The following is a 19,652-nucleotide window of genomic DNA, read 5'->3' as shown; positions in this document are numbered from 1 at the left end:
CTAAAGTCCAAGTAGATGACATCCACAGCTTTTCCCTTATCCACTATGTGGGTCACCTGGTCATAGAAGGAGATCAGATTGGTCAAGCTCATACTGCGTGCATTGGTGTAGATGCACTTGAGCTGAACTGTCGGATCCACTCCTACCCTCAGCAAACCCCCTGGGTTTGTCTGTAATGGGCCTGGTAATTCCCCCTTCCCCCTTCGAACCTTGTTTAAAGCCCTCTCGATGAACCCTGCCAGCTTACGAGCGAGAATCCTTCCCCCACTATGAGACAGGTGAACTCCATCTGTCTCTAGCAGGCCTGGTGCCACATAAGCCTCCCCATGATCAAAAAACCAAAATTGCCCCTCTGGCACCAGTTTCTGAGCCAGGTGTTGGTCAGGTGTGTTCTCCTGATCCTCTCAGTATTCATCCCTGCCACTGTGGGGATTGAGGAGGACACTACCTGTGCTCGTGATCCTCCAATATTTGCCCCAGTGCCCTGAAGTCCCTTTTAATTGCTTTCGTACTTCTCTCCGCAACCTCATCACTTCCAACCTACATGACCAACAGTGGGTAGTGATCACAGGGCCATATCAGACCAGGGAGCTTCCTGGTGACCGTATCTCACCCAGGCCCCAGGGAGGCAGCAGACTTCCCTGTAGTGATAGTGTGGCTATAGGATGAGGACGTTCATCTTCACTGAAAGGAAAACGAACAGTTTGTTTAGTTTTCTGTTGTGTGGGCAAGCTGAGTTGAACCATCCTTTGGTTGCACCATTACTTAATGTGGCTTGTGGGAAGTGGTAGAAACCTGCAGGGGTGGTTTGGGTATAATGTAGGCTTGTACCCTAATATTCATGTCTGAATCTTAACGAAAGAGAGTATTGTTTTTTGTCTCCCAGGTAGGAGGCTCAGGGTCCACTACAGCTCTCCTTCCCTCAGAAGCTTGGCTGAGTTTGCAGGGAGCTGGCACGCGGTACCTGGCCAGTGTGAGAATAATTAAGCAGAGAGATAGCTGGTAATGACTGCTGCTCCTACCCAAAAGGGATAGCCTCTGCAGCAGTCCTGTTCACCTTTGCAACTGCTCCATCTCCTTGGCTGGAAGGTGGCTGAGAGGCAGAGCCAGAGCAGCAGGCCCATGCCCCTGGGCAGATGAGAAGGAGCTGCTGTTGACTCGTGGTCTTGGCCAAGCTGACCTCGGTGGAGGAGGCTGCTGTAGAGGTGGTTTGGTCCTCCTTGCACACAGGCGCTTCCATGTCCTGGGTGACAAGAACATGGCATTATGTATTTATCAGGTCTCTTTCCCCTCTACCAGTGGAGGGGATGGAAGAAGACCTCAAGGGCTCTTTCTGAGCCTATTTGAGGGTGACCAAGGTCTTTGAGGCAGCATGCAGCAGCTGGAGAGACCCCATGAGGCAGAACCTGAAACTGGGTGACTCGAGAATTCACCCTCTTCAACATCTTCCCCTGACAGGGAGCAAATGACTGTCCCAGTGAGCTTCCTGGAAGAGTTATGGTACCAGCTATCCAATAAGGAACAATATTTGGGTGCAGGTTCCTCCAGTTATGGGGGCTGTCATGTCCCTTCCCCAATAACAGTGACAGCAGTTTCCTACAAGACCAAACACAGAAATCATTCAGATGAGCACAATCCTCATGTCAGAAGACAGGTGATGGTTTCGTAGCAATCTTGCCATGTGGTGAAAGGTGGCAAGATATTGAGGAAGACAAATGTTAGATTTAACCCTCTGACAAGTCTAATGACTCTCAAATTCTTTAATAGTAGTATGGTATGTGAAATGTAAGTTGTGACTGATGAGTACTTCATCGAGCTATGTTACAGGGCTGCAATTGTTATTCTTGAGAGATTGTGTGTAAAGGGAGGGTAGTAGTATTTTCAGTTTGTGGAAGTGGAATAAAGATACTGATTACATGTTAGAAGTTAGAATCTTAAGGAATAATAATGTTTTCTGGGGACAGCAGAATTTAACCAAGCATGGCATCCAGTGTCTGTGTCATCTGTATTCTTCATCCACCTCCATACTCTCAGAGAACCTTTAGAAACATCTCTTTGATCTTGATACTTTGATCTTTTATGTGTGATCACATAACACTCATTTGTTTTGGAAACCACAGAAGTTAAAAACAGAAGTATGCATTTTTCTTTGCTTTATGTTTTGTGTTGTCAGGCTTCCTTTTACAACATTTAGGACTTTAAATACGAAAGAATAAAAGCAACAATTTCACACACTTGTATGTCTGAAGAACAGGAGCTTCAAAAATGTATTGTCATAATAAATTCATAGAGTGAACAGTATTATAACTTCTAATGTTACATTGCCTATGTAAGCTTTCATTTGAACACTTTTGAAAGGAAAACAGCATGTGCTTTCATCAAGAATTTTGTTTTTCAGTACTGTGGAATATCTGACTCATGAGAATATAAAACTGTAAATTTGTATTTACATTGAAACAAATGTATCTTGAATCTACTGGATAGCAGCTAAGCCAACTTGGCATTTAAGAACTTGTGTAATAAAATATGGGATTTAGTTTAAATAAAAAGTTTAAAGTACTTGAGCAGAGCCGCAGATTTTGGTAGGAAACTAAGAAGTGATTTGAATTTTTTTTTATAAATCTATTTTATGAATATAGAAATGGATGACACCTCTGCACTCATAACCCGCTCTTGCAGACAAGCAAAGTGCACCTTCAAAAATTTAGCAAACTTCAAGTTAAACTTGTAATGAAAAAAATTCTCTGAAGGGAGTTCCTGAGTCTCATTTTAGTAATTACATTATAAACATTCAGCCTTTAAGCCAGAATTAATCAGGACTAGTTCATACCAATTTCTACTTATGAAAATATTGTCAGTTAGAATAGCTCTTCTCTCCTGCTTTCATTTTAAAGAGAGAGACTGTTTCTTTCTCTGGCTTTGTTTTGCCAGGCTATAAGGATTTTGTCTCGGCTTGCCAGTTTTGCGTTGGGCAGTAGGCTCTCTCTTACCCTGGGTGTAGGCTTGGGCTTTCTTTGCTCTGTTGCAGCTGGAGTTAATCTTCACTGAACTGGCTGGGATTACACATAGCATTTCAGGTAATATCTCGCTACTGCCTGTATTAATGAGTTGTAGCAGTAGTTCCAGTCATATCTTATCTGTTACAGGATGACTAAATCTTTGTCGGTCATCTTCTGGCCTGAAAATCACCTTTTTCACCATCAACCGGAATCTGCTTTTTGTTCCAAGTCCCTATTTGCCCATTTTCCATCCTAAGGCCATGGTGTGACTATTAATACATGATTTGCTTGTTGCTGGATCAGTTGATGGAACTGATGAGAGCCTTTTTGAAGCATGAGATGATGATTAGATTTTGAATTTCTGCCACTGAACTAGCAAGATGACGTAATAGTGATTTTTGCTTAAGTGAATGTTTTGCTTGATATTGCCTATGGCTTTGTGTCTAGCCAGCTTTCTGACTGTCCTAAGCTTTGGGAGAAACGTGTTGCACAGCACCCGTAGGCAGGCAGTGAGAGCAAGGAGTTGCCTTTTGTAAAATAGCTGATGTCCTGAGACATCAGAGAAAACTCCTCCTGGGTCAGGTTACTTGGCCAATTTCTCTGGCAAATGAGTCTGTGCTCGGTTATAGAAGTAAGCATGGTAGTATTGCAAACACTGAGCAGGTCACATTCGCTGTGTGCCATATGTAGTAGCAAGCATCAAGAGTGGGAGTGAAATGACATTTGCAGTAAAGCTAGAAATGCTCACTTACGCGAAGAGTGCTGTATATTGAATGTGCTCACTCAGTACAGTGTCTTGGCTCATGAGAAGTGGCTGTAGTGGTGGAGAGCTGTACGGGAAATGTGGGAGTATCACTGGAGGAAGGAGATGATGTTTGAGACTCGTGCTGACTTCAGCTCATATTTGATGTGAAAGGTAATTACTGTTAGTGTCCCTGTGCAAGCAAAGAGGTGCCTTAGTCATGCAGCAGTTTGCCAGGCTGCCTTAATGCTGCTGTTGATTATTTAATGATGTCCTGTTTTACTTCACTTTGTCCTTGTTCGTGAAGCAATTTAAAAATTTTATGCACTGTCAGGACACTTCCATTTACTGTCTCCCAGCTGCCCCATGGCTGTGGAGTGAGTATTTGTGCATTTGAAAGGGAGGCAGAGGAACCTTAGTGTGAGCCCAGGATCTGCATGTAGGGATGCTGTTTCCTTTGCTGTGTCTTGAAAAATATTTATGAAAGCAAGGGTAAGACCAGACTGGGGCAACATGGTGTTATAACACTGAAGTCAAAACCCACTCTATCAGCATTGTCAGTTGCTGATTTGTATTTCTTTGAAGGTGGAGTGGGTCTGCCTTCCTTATAAAGGGCATGTAGGCCAATTAATCTAAAAGGGAACCTTTCTGTCTGTGGAAGTGCTCTTGAATCATTGTGTGATATGCAAAGGAAAAGGACAGTTAATTTACTGAGCCAAATGCGTAGTTTTTGTCTTTCTTTTTGTGTTCTGTGGAACTGAACTAGGGTGAGGAGGAGGAATTAGATATCAGAGTCACTAAGCCAAAAAGTGGTCTTTATCATTAGTAGACACCATACTGATGGTTCTTCTGTGTCTCTGGTAGTCTGCTTTGTCTACAGTGAACACTTGTCAGCTGCTGGACACGAGGCAGGTCATCTGGTAGGCAAGGCATGTGTCATATGGGCTAGAGTGGCCTGGTTCATGGGGAGTGGTGCTGCTGGAAATGCTGTCTACAGCCCATGTGATGTGTTATTATCTGTGTGAGCTCTTTCTGTCCTTCAGACAGCATTTGCATTCGTTGCTGTGTATTATCACTGTCCTGGAGCGTTTCAGCCTTTCCAAGACAGTGAGTCAGGGATCATCTGTCACCACTGCAGCAATCATTTCCTTATGCTGATGGTTTTGCTGATGTATGATAGCCATTCTGTTCACTAGGGTGCTTGTGTTGTCTAGATCTGACCAAACCCATCAAATTTTTTAGGCAGACTAAAAGAATATGTAGTTAGTGGCTATTCAGTATAAAAGGCAAAGACAAAAAACAGCAAAAAAAATAAACAGAGCACGCAGATGCGAAAACCGTAACAGCAGCTATCAGTGACAGTAACAAAGGCTAAAGCTCTTAAAACATTGGTGATGGTCCATAAAAGGAACTTCTCAGGTGTGTCCTTGAAGAGAGTCAACCAGGGCTTTGCAATGGATGAGAAGGAAAACAGATTGCTATGGATCTTGTAGGAGGATAGAGGTTTTACTGGATATTTGAGAGGGCTGCTAGAACTCTGTAAAAGTTTTGTGGGATGTTTAGAGAAGGGATGAAAGGCAGGAAAGGGAGTGATCAAGGTGGATTGGAGAGGAAAAAACATGGGAAAATGGAGAGGGAATAAGGGACAGGTTTCATGTAAGCAGGCTACCAGGCAGCGGTCTGTTCTGTGTTGGTTCCTAACTGTGAGTGTGCTCTGTGTGTACATCTGGGACCTACTAGCAAACTGCACGCTGGGCTAGGTGGTGAGAACAGGATGAGGTCTGCAGGGCCCAGATGCTGGGGATACCAGATGCTGGGGGTACCACACGTCTGCAGAAACTGGGTACAGGAGAGATGTTGGTCAGGAGATGAATGGTGGCGCAGCTCTGCCTGGTACCTTGTGTGTGTGACCTGCTAGTGAACTTCAAGCATGAAGAACCAGCAAGCAGGAGGAGACCGAAATGTGGAGAGACTAGAGTCAGAGCTGGAACCTGGATGAAAGAGCATGGTGTCTGGGCTTGGATTCTGAACAGACGTAAGGTCTGCACTGAAGTCAGAGGGATCTGCGAATACATTGTCCATATATGTGAACTTTCAGCCTGATAGCCAGACTGGAGAAAGGGGATCCAGGCCAGTTACATTGTTCAAGTTTCATGTAGGTACTGTTGGTGCTTATGTGCGTGCGTGCAAAGAAGATGCTATTCTCCTGCCTCTGTTGATACCTGTGTGGCTGATCATGTCTGTTTTGTGTGTGTGCCTGTAGGAAATGCATGCTCAGTTACTTGTACCTTGCTACTGGCTGGGTTTGAAAATGGGGAAGAGCAGCAGCCTGTCGCCTAGCAGACCAAGAGGAGTACTGTGAATCTCAAAGTCTGCAGGACTGACTACCCCTAGTACAAACAAAGGAGAATTATGGCTGTGTTGCCTCACTGTACAGACAAGGAACCGTTCTGCTGCATTACTCAAGTTTCTCATCTTTGTGTCATGTTCTGGACCAGCTTTAGTGATGGGTTCTCTGTATGTCCTCTGAGGTGAATTGGGTTTGATGTGAAGAGGTTGGGTTTTTAAAGTGGGTGATAGCTGCTACCTGGGGAGTAAGGAATAGGATGGAATTAAAATGGGACAGGAGAGAATTACTTTATTTTCTAGAGCTCTGGCTAGTATCTGCCTCTTTCATCAATGAGTAATTTATTGTGCCTGGTACAGGTGTGTCAGCAGGCCTCGGAAAATCTGATAAAATTTTGGTATGGACACATAGTTGCTGAACTGTCATGAAATCTCCCAGGTACAGTTAATTCATCAAAATGTTTAGCATAAATTTAAGCTGTGAATTTATACTGATTCAAGAAAAAGGCCTTCGCTGTAGGGACTGGCACAATGTATCCTTAAACCGTATAACCTCGTTTGCTCGGAGGCTCTCTCCCACGGATGGTCTTTAATGCTGTACTGGGTCTGGCTGGGGTGCAGTTAATTTTCTCCATAGCTGCCTGTATAGTGCAATGTTTGGGATTTGCAACTAAAGCAGTGTTGATAACCCACCAGTGTTCTGGCTATTGCTGAACAACATTGCACAGCATCCAGGCTTTATCTTCCCCACTCTGCCCCTCCTCCCTTTGGGGAGTCAGCCTTTGCTCAGAGACTGGCTGGACATGGGTCTGCTTGTGGGAAGTGGTGAATGATTGCCTTTGCATCACTTGTCTTAATGGTTGTTTTTTTGTAAATTCCTCTTTCCTTCACTTATTAAACTGTCTTATCCTCACCCATCCATTTTCTTGCTTTGTTTTGCTCTTCTCCCGTCTGACTGAGGGGGTGAGCAGACAGCTGTGTGGGGCTTAGCTGCTGGCTGGGGTTGGCCTACCACAGATGGTCCCCACCTGTAATTGACAAAAAATTGCAAATAAGCATTTATTGGTTTTCCACATAGTGATCTTCTGCACTGTAGGAATTATAGGCATTTACAGAATTCCACATTTCTTCTTGCATGCAGATCCTGGCTTATAATTCCTCTGTGTAATGCTTTACAGATCCGAAGAGGTTTTACATGCTGAAACTACTACCTTCTGCATTGATTTGTGATGTTGCATTGTCTCCTCAATCCTCTTTCTCCCTGCTTGGTGGGCTATAGGTCCTCTTGCTCAAGAAATGCCACACTGAAGACTCTGGTCAGTGAATAGGGATGGGAGTCTGTCTCAAATGAAATAGAAAAGAAGGAAACAAACCTGCAGCTATCCAATCCCATTTTACTATCTCAGTAGAAGCTAAAATGTTACCATATGTGGCAAAGGTATCAGTAGAAAGGAATGAATTTTCTTGTTTCCTTTATGGTATAGCAGGAAAATTATATTTTATTGAAAATAGATTCAATCTCAGAAATAAAATTTTAATTTTGTATTATTCTGTGTTCAAATAGTAGTTCACGTTGCCCTTGGCTTTAAAAAAAAACCCCGAGTCATTCCTTTTATTAAAAATGTCATATTTTCTGGAAGACTGAGCTGGCAAGTATTCATTTAGTTTTGGATAGCCATGCTTGACAACAGTTTGCTTAAACTTTTTGTTTCTTTCTTAGCAATTGTGTGAGTACAGTAAAATTGTAACGTGATCAGTAGAGCTCAAATAGACTGATACTGTCTACCTTCAGGTTTTGTGCTTTATCTCGACTATGCTTTCCTTTTGGTGGTGGTTAAAGGTAAAGTTTCTAAGGCAGCTGAGCTGGCTTAATGGCGTACTGCTGCTGAAATAAGTTCTTCCTTCTAGCTGTGTCCCTTTGCTAGTGCTGGGTCTGCTGTTAGTGCTGTGAGTCATTTCAGCTCAGGAACTCAGCAGAAAATTATCACCTTTGTGTGTCTGGGCTAGTTTTTCTTGAACTGGGAGCTCTTCTGTGGATGGCTTATGTGAGTGCCTTAACTGGTGTAATGTATGTTGTGGGAGGGAGTCGGACCTTCTGTAGGTGGTGGTGACCTTGTAGATCAGCTGACTCCATCTTACAAGCCACATCTTCCTTTAGCTGACTGCATTGACAGGCTCTAAATGAGTCATCCCATCCAGCCTTGAATGACTGCAACCAAAATGCAGGGTTTTCAGATAATTGGGAGGCAGGAGAAAATTGGATACCCCAAATGGCTCTATCAGAGATTAAAGCCTATGGAAAAAGGCAGATGACACAGCTGGCTTTTTGCAGAATTTTCTTGATCTTGGATAATAGTGAGGTTTACATAGACCTTTTACGAAAGGAAAGCTCAGCTTTTAGGAAATGAATAGGAAGTGAATGCCCCAAGGGGGATATGACCTGCTTTCAGCTTTGGTTTCCAGCTAATGACTGGTTCTTTCATGAAAAATAAAAAGTGCTGTTGTCCATGACTTGCAGATTTCAACTTTTATTGTTTGTATTTAGAGTATGTAGCAAAGACTATTAAACTATTAATCTTTCCAGCCCTTTCACAGCTCTGGATGTGTGGATATAACTGTTGTGGACTTGCTTTATTTTGCAGTTGCTGCGGGAGCTCAAGCATCCAAATGTCATTTCTCTGCAAAAGGTGTTTCTTTCTCATGCTGACAGGAAAGTGTGGCTTCTCTTTGACTACGCTGAGCATGACCTCTGGGTAAGGTGAATTGTTTGTAGGTACCAGGCTTAGAGTTTTAGTTGCAGAAAAGGGAAAAGGTCAGGGACACATTGGTTTAAAAGAAGTATAGCCTTTTGCCCCACGTTTGTTGGAAACATTTTCAGTACTAAAGGAAAACCAATGGAAAATGTTTGGTAAGCACGCTACAGAGTTAATGTGTGACCTCTTTAAGAGCTGAATGCAGATTTTTATTTTCTTAGTAGCTAGGTGTCTAGTTAAATGAGTGCAGATGTAACCCACCATTACAGCTATAAGTAGGATGCAGGAAAATGGAATTGATTATGCAGGTGGATTCACTTTGAAAAATTACATTTATTGGGTGAATAGGATAGTTTAGAGTTTTAGTTACATTGCATATTATCCATGATTATATGAAGTGAGAGTAATGCCACTGTATAGAACTCAAATTTAATTAATATGTTCCAGTGGGATGAGCTTTTTTCCTTAACTCATCTGCTGAAATTTCGTATATTTGGGAGGAAGGCTGTTTATTCCTAATTACAAGATACAGCTTTAAAATATAAACATGGTGGCAGGGAAGTAAATTTGTTTTAAAATATATGCACATTTCCTTTGTGAACTTAATATTTGTAAACGTAACATCCATTTGGAATAAAAAAAAAAAAAGCATTGTAAAGAATCAAAAATCCCTTGCAACCTTGACTTCCTTGAAAAAAAGGTATGTGGGTGCCTCGAATTAAATCTGACATACATTTTGAGCATTGCTCTCAATTGAGCAAGTATAGTAATACTAACCTTAAAAGATATTAAGAAGATTTGAACCACAGGGTACAACAGAAGAAATTGGAATGAGATGGAAATTTTGATATAGGTGTTCATGTAAGGCTTGTGTAATACAAATCATGAGTTGTTTTATCCTCTGCATGTAGTTTAGACAGACAGCACAAACCAAAGTAAAACTAATTTTTTTTGAAAAGGATGTTCCTTGTAGTTGGAAATAATTCATCAGTATTTGCCCAAGAACTAGCGTGTCAGTTTTCCTTCAGCTAAGCTGAATTGAAGATATTTTCTCACAGTTAAATGTCTTGGAAGTTCTGATACTTGGTACTGAGATTTTGTTACCAAAATAAAATTAGAGGAAAAAAAAATTACCAAACAGCTGAAATGTTGAGACATTCTAAGGGCTGATGTATGAAAACAAACAAAAAAATCTTGAACAAATAGAGTAAAGGGTTTTTTTTTTTAATGTGGAGAAAAACAAAGCATATTCTTTTTTTCACTGCTCCCCCATATTTATGATGTACTAAGCTACAGAGGTTTAGGAATTTTTGAGTTTGGTTTTTTTGTTTGTTTCAAAATGTGCTGCAAGGCTTTGTATTTGTTTGGATGATTGTGACCTGTCCATATTTGTATTTATGCACTTCTGCATTGCTTCATACTTAACCGAAATCACTGCAGAAGCACTTCTGTTAACGGATCACTGGCTTGTATATAAGTAACTTAGGAAGGAATGACCCTCACTTTTGACCTTTGTGTTTACATGCACATACCTGTATAAACTCCAGAACTCCCCAGCTGTACCAGCTCCTGGTTGTTCACTGTATCTGAATGCAGGAGGCTTAGCTGCAGGGACTGGCCTTGGCTCTGTGCCCCGTAGAGCCGGCTATGGATCAAGTGCTCCAGCCCTGAGCATATCTAGTGCACCAGGTCTCAAACAAGGCTGGGAAAAGGGCACAGTATATTAGAACAGGAACAGAAAGGTCCAGGAGAGACATCTGTCTTTCTTTGTGTGAAGATTCACTTCTCTCTGGCCACTGCATGAAAATAGCATTTGCTTTGGAGTCAGTGGAAGTGGGAGATGAGAAGAGGTAAAATTTGGGGCTCAGGCTGAGAGATCCTCATGCACGTCGTGCTTGGCTGACTGGGCAGGGACTGTCACCTTTTTGTCAATGCTTCTCTTCTCCACGCGGTTTCATTTTTACCTTTGGCAGAGCAGGGATGCGCCTTTTCTTCCCAGAAAGGCCAGGCTCAATGCCTGAAGCAAAGGAGGGCAAGCTGTATGGAGCTGGGCTGCAGCAAGAGAGGAAAAGCAATTTCCAAAGGGCTTTGGGGAGTTAGGTGCCCAATTGGTGCCTGGAACATGAAAGCTGAGGAAGGTAGGACGAACATGTGATAGAAGTTTGGTGCCAGGTTTTGGATGGACAAGATCAGGGCTGTTTTGATGATCAAACAAATGTGAACCATTACAGAAAAGAAATGTGAATGCATGAGAGAGTTTTTTCTAGAAATTGCCTCTCTCTCAAAAGGAGACAAACATGGAAATGGTTACCATGACTGTGGCACATTATGCTGTTGAAGTTAGTGGCACGTGGGACTCAAGTGCTAAGACAGCATATCCTTTTGCCCTCCTTATTGTTGTTAGACATCATTGCCTGTGTATACACTTATAATTGTGAGAGGTTTTTTCCATGTCTGGCTTGGTAGCTGACTTTCAGAAGGACAGATTCGTAGCTTTGCTCTGTTAGCAGTTTCTGTTTTGAGAGTGTTGTGCTTTAAGAGGGTAGTAAATAAGGAGTGAATAAATGTGGGCTTCTAATTTAAACATTTAAAAATTCCAATACAGTTTGCAAGAAATTCTGTCTGGCATTAGGTGTTGGCCATTACAGTGTAATTATTGCTGCAGGAGTAAACCTAGAAGTAAAATAAAATAGGAGTTAATGCACTTTTAATTCTTTGCTGTGATATAAAAGATGTCAGCCTAACTTAACAAAAAGAACTCACAAACAAAAATACCCATAAAACCCTCCAAGATCAGTGATCTGCAAGGGAATTTGCTTTGTCACTTGTATTGGTTTTGTATTCCTCGTCTCACTGTGTGAGAGTGAGTGAGCGGCTGTGTGGGGCTTAGCTGCCTGCCAGGGTTAAACCACAGCAACAACTGATTTAATTTTTGAGAGATTTCTTTAGGCCAGTGATCACTTTATCTCTTATAGTATTAATTTTCTAGTACTAAAGGTACATGTTTCTAGTTCTGAAAATGAATGATGAAAGGTTGAAAAAAAAAAAAACCCTAAGAAGTCTGTGTAAGGAATTGCTGGCGATCTTTTTGTGTAATGCTGTAGATCAAAATGTTACATTTCTAAATTTTTATTTCTTTTTCCCTTTTACAGCATATAATCAAGTTTCACAGGGCTTCTAAAGCAAACAAGAAGCCAGTTCAGTTACCTCGGGGAATGGTGAAGTCACTGTTATATCAGATCCTAGATGGTATTCACTACCTGCATGCTAACTGGGTGTTACACAGGGATTTGGTAAGTGGATCCGCAGTGGGTTTTAGGACTGGGGTGATGATTGAGGGCAAGGGTTGCTTTTTATACAAATTGGTGGGAAACAAATGCCTTTGTGCTAAGGGCATCTACTAATAATTCCGTATTTTTATACTGCAGTCAGCCTTGATTCATAGAGCAAATTTTTAAACCTGGCTATGATCTGATATTCTTATGACAGCAAAGTATATCAGATGGCTGTTCTTTTTTTGATTTTTCTAAATAAACTATTTTTAAAAGTGTTCATTTAAATAACAGGCATATTGAGGTACAGAAAATGCCTCTGGTAGTATCACTGCAGGCAAGATAAATAACTAAATACGGCACGTGTGTAGGTGGAGGAGAGAATGATTGGCTGTAAGAACTGCTGAAAAAAAAACCAACCTCCCTAAAACTAACAGTTTTCCTTACAAAGGTAACTTCTGAAGGCTGCTGTCTTCTCCTGATATTTATAATCTATCAGAAATATAGCAGCCATGCCAACTTTTGAAGACTTCTGCAAATAAAATGGTTTATCCGGACTAACAGTATAAGCAAAACATTTTGAACCTGAGTTAGTGTTTTTTAACCAGCAAATTCTAGTAAATGTTTTAAATTAGTGAATCTCGCCAATTACTATATATTTGCCTGTGAAATATGCCCATAGCTGGCTGGGCTGGTTCTGTCTATTGTCTTAAAATTGGGTAGTTTTTCTGACCTAGTTGTCTGTATTCTTGGAAGTAAATTGAAAAAAAGAGTTATCAAAGTATGATACTATCTATATATGATGTTTCTAATTACTGAAATGTAATCAGTGCATGAGAGTATCATTAGTTTGACCTTTCATTCCCATGAGTCAGTATTACCAGTGCTATTATATGCTTGGTGCAATAAGTCTGGTTTCCTTATTATTCTTTCAGAGTCACGTTTCGTCTTTGAGATAGCTTTAATAGTGTTCCTGGAAATGTAGTCAATGATTAGTTATTTGTCTTCTATTTTCGTGCCCAATAAACGCTTTTACAAAGTGCCAGTCTCTCTTTAAACTGATGGGAAAAGATTTGTCTTTGATAAATAACCTTTTGAGAACGGAAATACAAGGAAGCTTTACTTTATTAATATAGTTGTATGGATATTGTTTCTAGTTTGCTCCTGGTTTTAGAAATGGAACAAAAGCCACAGCACTGAGGGGAAAAAGTAAAAAATATTGTGGTGGCTTTGTCATGACTCGTGAAACGTGGAGCAAAACGTAATGTAGAAGTACATAGTGCATGTTACTACTTAAACCCACTTTGCTTTAAACCAAAATGTAATGTCTTACTCTAATGTTTTGACTGCAATAGTACGCTTCAGTATATTTTTAAGAGGCATACAGAAAACAAATGACAATTTGTTTTGTTTGACAAAAAACAATGTCATCAAGAATCTAAATTTTTCTGATGTTTTACTTTCTACAGTTTCAGAAAATGTATGAATTTAAGCATAATTGAGTTTAAAAAGAAAACCATGTGCGTTGTTAACTGGATGGCTCAGGAGATTGGTAATTTATTACAGAGCCTTTCACATCTAGGTCTGCAGCTTAAATACAGTTTAAGTCGGCAACTGTGAAAAACTAGTACCATCTCATTTTCTGACCTGTGTGAAATGAGTTGGTGGTCTCAGTCCAGCATGAAGTTTTCTTCCAGCAGAAAAACCACCATCACAATTGGCTATCTTGTGGTAATCTAAGGAAGAGGCCAAAAGCTTGAGGCAGAGACTGAGAGGTCTTCCCACTGGAACCTTGTCAAGCCGTCTTGGTGAGAATCTTATAAAAGCTGTGCAGGGGCTGCCTGTGCTGCCTCATCCATGGAAACCTTCGGGTTTGTCATTCTGAAACCGTTCAGTTTGAGCTGAATTTAGAAGGCATTTGTTTCATGCAGAAGAAAAACCAGAATTGTATCTGTCAGATACTTTCTTCCTTTTATCAGGTCCCTGGGAGTAGCCTGAGTGACAGAAGGGATGCTGCATAGTGTTTTGTCTCAGTAAGACAGGGACATATTGATGCAAAGTTAAGCTTGCAAGTTGGGACTTCAGTAGCACACATATTCTGACCCAAAGTGAAATAACTGATGTTAATGCTTGTTCTTAGATATGGGTTTCTATTTCTGTAATATTAGCCTTCAGGAATATCACCAACTTTAACTCCTGACCGGATGGCTGGACAAAGTTATGTTTCTCCTACTGTGCCTTTAAAAGTATAGGTGTTGCTGTAGTTTGTAAATGTTTTATGTTTCCGTAGATTTAGATGTGTACAGATACACAAACAGAGCTGCTTAAGTAACGTGCTTGCTTTCATTTCATATACTAGGTATCTTAAGAGTGATGGTACTTGGGGGTGGCAGCAAAATCGGTTCTTTGTTACCTCTCTCTCTTAGGATAAGGATTTTTTTTTAAGGGTAATAAAGCTCCTCTTTTGGGAAAGTTATTATCTTTCATCTAAGTGCAGTTTTCTGGTTTGGGGTTTTTTTTTTTTTTTTAAGATGTCTTAATGAAGTTAGCTTTTATGGAGGTAATGTTTTTGAGTTTTTTGAGAACTTGACTTCTGTAATCAGAAACAAAATATGGCATGAAGTTACTCCTTTCTTGCTAGCTTCCACAAATCAAGCAGTAAAACTTACTGGCTATTAAAATCACACAAACTTAGACCGAAGCTGTCTTCATAAGGGTGGACTCAAGGAAACTTAATTCATGTAAGATTTGTATAAAGTGGATATATTCTGTATGAAACAGTAGAAACTCTAGGAAGACAATAATTGTTGTGTTTTTTTCTACTTGTGGTTTGTCTTTTACAAAGGAAACGCATACAAATCTTAGCAATAACAGCTATTTAAAGAGTTAACTTTCTTTGCTGGTTTTTTTTTTTCTTTCACTGGTTACATGAAAACCAATTCACCATGTCCATCAGAGCAAGGGAGATGGTGATCCTATTTGTTATCTTTGAATACTGCTGTGCTTGAGTAGTTAGCTTTTCCATAAGTCTTTGAAACCTACCAGTAATTTTTTTCAACAAAAATGTCAGTCTTTTTAAAAATTTCTTATTTGCATGTTCTTCAACTTTTTTTAATTTCATGACTGAGAGCAACTGAAAGCAGATTGTTTCTTCATGCTCTGACTGTAGCAGGAAGGAAATAAGAACACTTCATATAATTACCACAAAATGCATCAATTATAGTTTTAGTAATATTTTGAATTTAGTTATCAAGCATGCTTGAAACATACTGCATTTTGCTGACTTATTTTCCTAGTATTTTTTCCACTTTATGATATCCAGACATTGGACTTCTTCCTTTACCTGAAGTTCTTATTCCACACTAAAAATAAGCATAAGCAGAAGACTGGCCATAGGTCCGTTTTCATCAATCTGCAACAACAGCGGGAGAATAGAGAGGATGGACTTTGCAGCATGTTTGGAAGATTTCTTCAAGTAATGGTCTTAAAATAGAGGTCCCTTTGCATGGTACAGCAACTTCTATGCCATGCCTATTAGTATTTAAAAGTGCATCTTTAATATTACTTTGTAGTAGTCCTGTCCATACAGTCAGGATGCAGCCTCAGCCAAGAGATGAGCACCCCTCCACTGGTTTTGTGTTGTGACAATAAGATTAATCTGCAATTTAAATTAATAATAGATTTTTGCACTGAAACTATTTAAGCTGCTTGCATGGTGCAACAATGCTTAAAAACATACCCCCCCCCCAAAAAAAAAAAACCAAACAAAAAAAACCACCAAACCAAACCAAAAACAAAACCCAAAAATAACAAAACCCAAAAATAAAACCTAGAGGAGATCTCACAGCTCTTACTTGTAGTACTGTAGCTGAGACATGATGGTGAAACATTTTTTTGTTCCCAAATTTTCAGACTAGATTCCCTGGCCTATTTGTTTGTGAGTGGTGTGAGTGGGTGCCGAACAGATGAACTGCCACTTGGTAAGCCAGGTATGGAAGTGGGTAACACAGTGCTGGGCTCCTGCTTCCCGTTCCCTTTGTCCTGCCTCTTAACCTTTGTCAATAACATCCATGTCCTAGTTAGTCTGGGATTGTGTCACTCTGGATGTGACCATTTGCAAACTAGTGCTAGGACAGGATACTGCAGCCCGTTTAATGTGTTCCTAGTGTGCAGCTCAGCTGAACTGCTGCTATGCGATGAGCACTGCTTTTTAATAAGCTTTCAGGCAGACAAGCTTTAATACAGTTGGAACGTAGCTTCCTGGGACCTGGACTCTTCCCAAGGATACCTGCTGCCAGGTTTGGGATTAGCGAGAACATTAAAGATGTTCTTTTAACAATAAATGAGGAGAAGCCACTGCCAGGGTAGTTTTTTTGTAGACAACATCTTAGTCACTTTCCAGACTCTGGCTGTGAATCATTCAAGTATGTGCTTTAGGTAAAGTTAAATATATGGAACTTTTACCCTGCCAATTTACCATTTTTCACATTAGAGCTCTTGAATCCAAAGATGTCTCCCTCATCAATATGCAAGGATTGCTTCAGTATGCCCTTCAGTCCTACTCTGGTGCTTCAAAACTGTGGTCATTTGAAGGAATGAATCTAAATGCTTAAAAACAAAGAGTACGAAAAGCTGTTCACATTACTAGAACGAAGTTAGCAGCTCTTAGAAGCAAGGGTGGTCTTCTACTCTGTTTAAGTATATGAACAGAGAAGAGGCATTATTTCCCATAAGGTAGTGTAATGACTTACTGGTGATTTGCTTTCAAAGGAGAAAAAAAACCCCAAGCCAAAACCAGTCACTGTTTTGGTTGTCTGCTGTTGCATTTCCCAAGGTTTTTGTTCCCAAGGTGTTTTTCATTATGTAAGTGTGTGCTTTCATGAGATAACAAAAGAAAAATTTGTCTGGCAGAACCTTGTTTTCTTACATAGGCTGTAATAATGTGCTTTCCTGTGAGGTGTAATTTACTATAATTCTAAATATTCTGTAGTTAAAAACACATTCTGTAGTGTTTCTTAATGCTCCTATTTACATGGAACATGACTATTGCCTTGCCTGCTTTTCTGAGGATTTTCTTTATGTCTTAAACTTTCAAACCAGTAACTAATAAAAGTGTAGAAATTATCAGAGACTGTGAAACTAAGTATTTGATGCTCATGCCAGTGACTTTTCAGGGTGAGGAGGGAAATGAAACCGCAACAAACCCAAACAAGCTTTTCCTCTTTTTTTTTTTTAAGAACTGCTGTGCAAGTAAGAATCCATTTGGCTTTTTCTTCTTAGACGTTGTTGGCAGTAGGCTGTTAGGTCACACTCTTCATTGAGTCATGTCTGTCAACTTTGTACAAAGGCAGGTTTGAAACTAGAAATACAGAGTGTATTGCTGCTGTACTACCAGCCTTCCAATCAGAAAAGTAGAAGTCACACTTCTTAGGGATCTTAGAACTCACTGTAGAGAAGCCTATAGAGATACATAAAATTGTTTGGTTCATACAAGCAAATAATTGTGAGGCCACTCTCTTTGAAAGGTCATAGCAATCAGGGGAGGCTCCTGAGGGAAAAAAAGCAAATGTCACTCCAATCTTCAAGAAGGGCAAGAAGGAGGATCTGGGAAACTACATGCCAGTCGCTCTCGCCTTGATCACTGGGGAGGTGATGGATCTAATCCTCCTGGAAGCAATTTCCAAACATTTGAAAGACATGAAGGTGATTGGGAGTAGTCAGCATGGATTTGTGAAGGTGAAATCGTGCTTAGCCAGCCTGAAAGCCTTCAGTGACTAGGTTGATGGATGGGGGGAGAGCAGTGGATATTGCTTACTTTAGTAAGGGTTTCAACACTGCATCCCATAACAACCTTGTAGACAAATTAATGAGTTACAACAGACTAGGTCAGTGCCGAGTGAAGTGAGGTGGATTGAAAACTGAGTTGATGTGCTCAAAGGAATGTGATCAGTGCCACAAAGTTGAGCTGGACACCAGTCACTAGTGGAGTGTCCCAAGGGCTGATGCTGGCTTCAGTGCTGTTTAACATCATCATTAATAACCCGCACAATGGGACAGAGCACACTCTCAACATGTTGGCAGATGAGTTCCAGAGGTGCCTTCTAGCCTCAGCCAGTCTGTGAATGTGTTATATCTTCCCCGTTTGATCTGTCTTGAAAAATTCAGTTGCTGCTTTTTCAAAATCTGAAATCCAGCTCCTGACAAATCAATAGAAGAGGGAGTGGGAGCAGGTGTGAGTAAGAAGAATATGAAAGATCAATTAGCTCATATGGAGTAAGGAACAATGTGAAGAAAGCAGTGAAATATAAAACTTTTGCAGCAAAGAAGGACATTTTTGCGATATGTCTTGACTGCAGCATGATGAGAGGGAGAACACGGTGCCATTTTCTTTCCCTGAGGACAAAAGATAATGTACCTCCAAAAGTTTTTTTTGGAAGCTCTGTGCTCATAAATTGAAAGATGTATTTCTACTGGATCATCAAATTGTAACCAACTTTGGGTATTAAATACTTCTGTAATAGCAATATTTCTAGAAAGAGATACCCAAGTCTTTAGAGATTAAAAAAATTGTCAATTCTATAGGATTAAAGTGTTATGGAGATTTGTGTTTTTAGACCTCTCTTGGATTAGTCCTCCATCTTTTATTCTTAGCTGGAATACTATTCCTATTGTGCTAAAGCACTGAAATCAAATGGAAATGATAAATTAAAATACAGTATTCAGACTACTCCACTTGTATTTGGGTCTTCATTGCAAGACTTCTTGGTGATTTTGTAAATTGATCATCTTTAAAGATAGGGAACAGATTTTTTTTAGTTTATAGGCCACCTCCATTCAAGCAATTCTTTAATATGAATATAATCTTTCGTAGCTTTTTACAGGTTGATCATCTTTAACCACAGATCTTATAAGCAAGTGCAAAGTCATTTAACAAGTTTTAAGAAAGGATTGAGTAAAACTCCAAGATTTATGATAATATGGGAGATCAACAGATACACCTGAAAATAATTTTTATCCAAGCAACCAGTGTTTTGCAAAAATGGGAAACCAATCCTAAAAGTTCTTGGTAATCTTTTGCCACACAATACTATTAGATTCCTGTTTATAGTAAGATGAAGTGCTGAGTAGGGGAAGTTTCAGTAGATATTTTTCTGATTGCAAGTAAAAAGCTTGTTTATAAACTTGATTCAAATGAAAGTGGGTGCAAGGAAAGGTCAGAAATCTCCCAATTTCAAGGACATTATCCAAATTCACCTCTTTTAGACTACTGCTTTTATTCAAAGCCCCATTTACTGGATTTTCAAGACCAACCTTATCTGAGTGTCATATATACAAGTCATTTTTTTTAGTTATTCATTATCTTCTGCAGGTGTTTCCAAAAGGTCTGCTATCATTTTGTCTGCTGTACTGACTTCTGTTTTGTTTGTTGGAACCTAAATTTAATTTATTAGTAACTTTCTTGCTTCTTAGCTCAGTATTTATTTTCCATAAATAATTCTCAGAATAATCTTCTGCAGTGATAAAAGCCAAGTCCCACAGC

General features: G+C 40.0%; 1 protein-coding gene across 1 annotated transcript in view; it reads left to right on the top strand.

Annotated features, from left to right (window-relative positions):
* Positions 1-8,729: 8,729 nt before the first annotated feature.
* The window catches only part of CDK8 (cyclin-dependent kinase 8), a gene marked incomplete at its 5' end in the record, with an annotated part of 44,064 nt that continues 33,141 nt past the window's right edge, over positions 8,730-19,652 (top strand). The window contains 2 exons of the mRNA XM_010087639.1: positions 8,730-8,840; positions 11,993-12,133. Of these exons, the coding sequence (XP_010085941.1) occupies positions 8,730-8,840; positions 11,993-12,133 (252 nt within the window). The remainder of the gene's footprint in view (positions 8,841-11,992; positions 12,134-19,652) is intronic.

Source organism: Pterocles gutturalis, unplaced genomic scaffold (assembly GCF_000699245.1).
Source record: "Pterocles gutturalis isolate BGI_N339 unplaced genomic scaffold, ASM69924v1 scaffold13886, whole genome shotgun sequence".
Classification (NCBI taxonomy): Eukaryota; Metazoa; Chordata; class Aves; order Pterocliformes; family Pteroclidae; genus Pterocles; species Pterocles gutturalis.
This window is presented reverse-complemented; position numbering and strand designations above follow the sequence as displayed.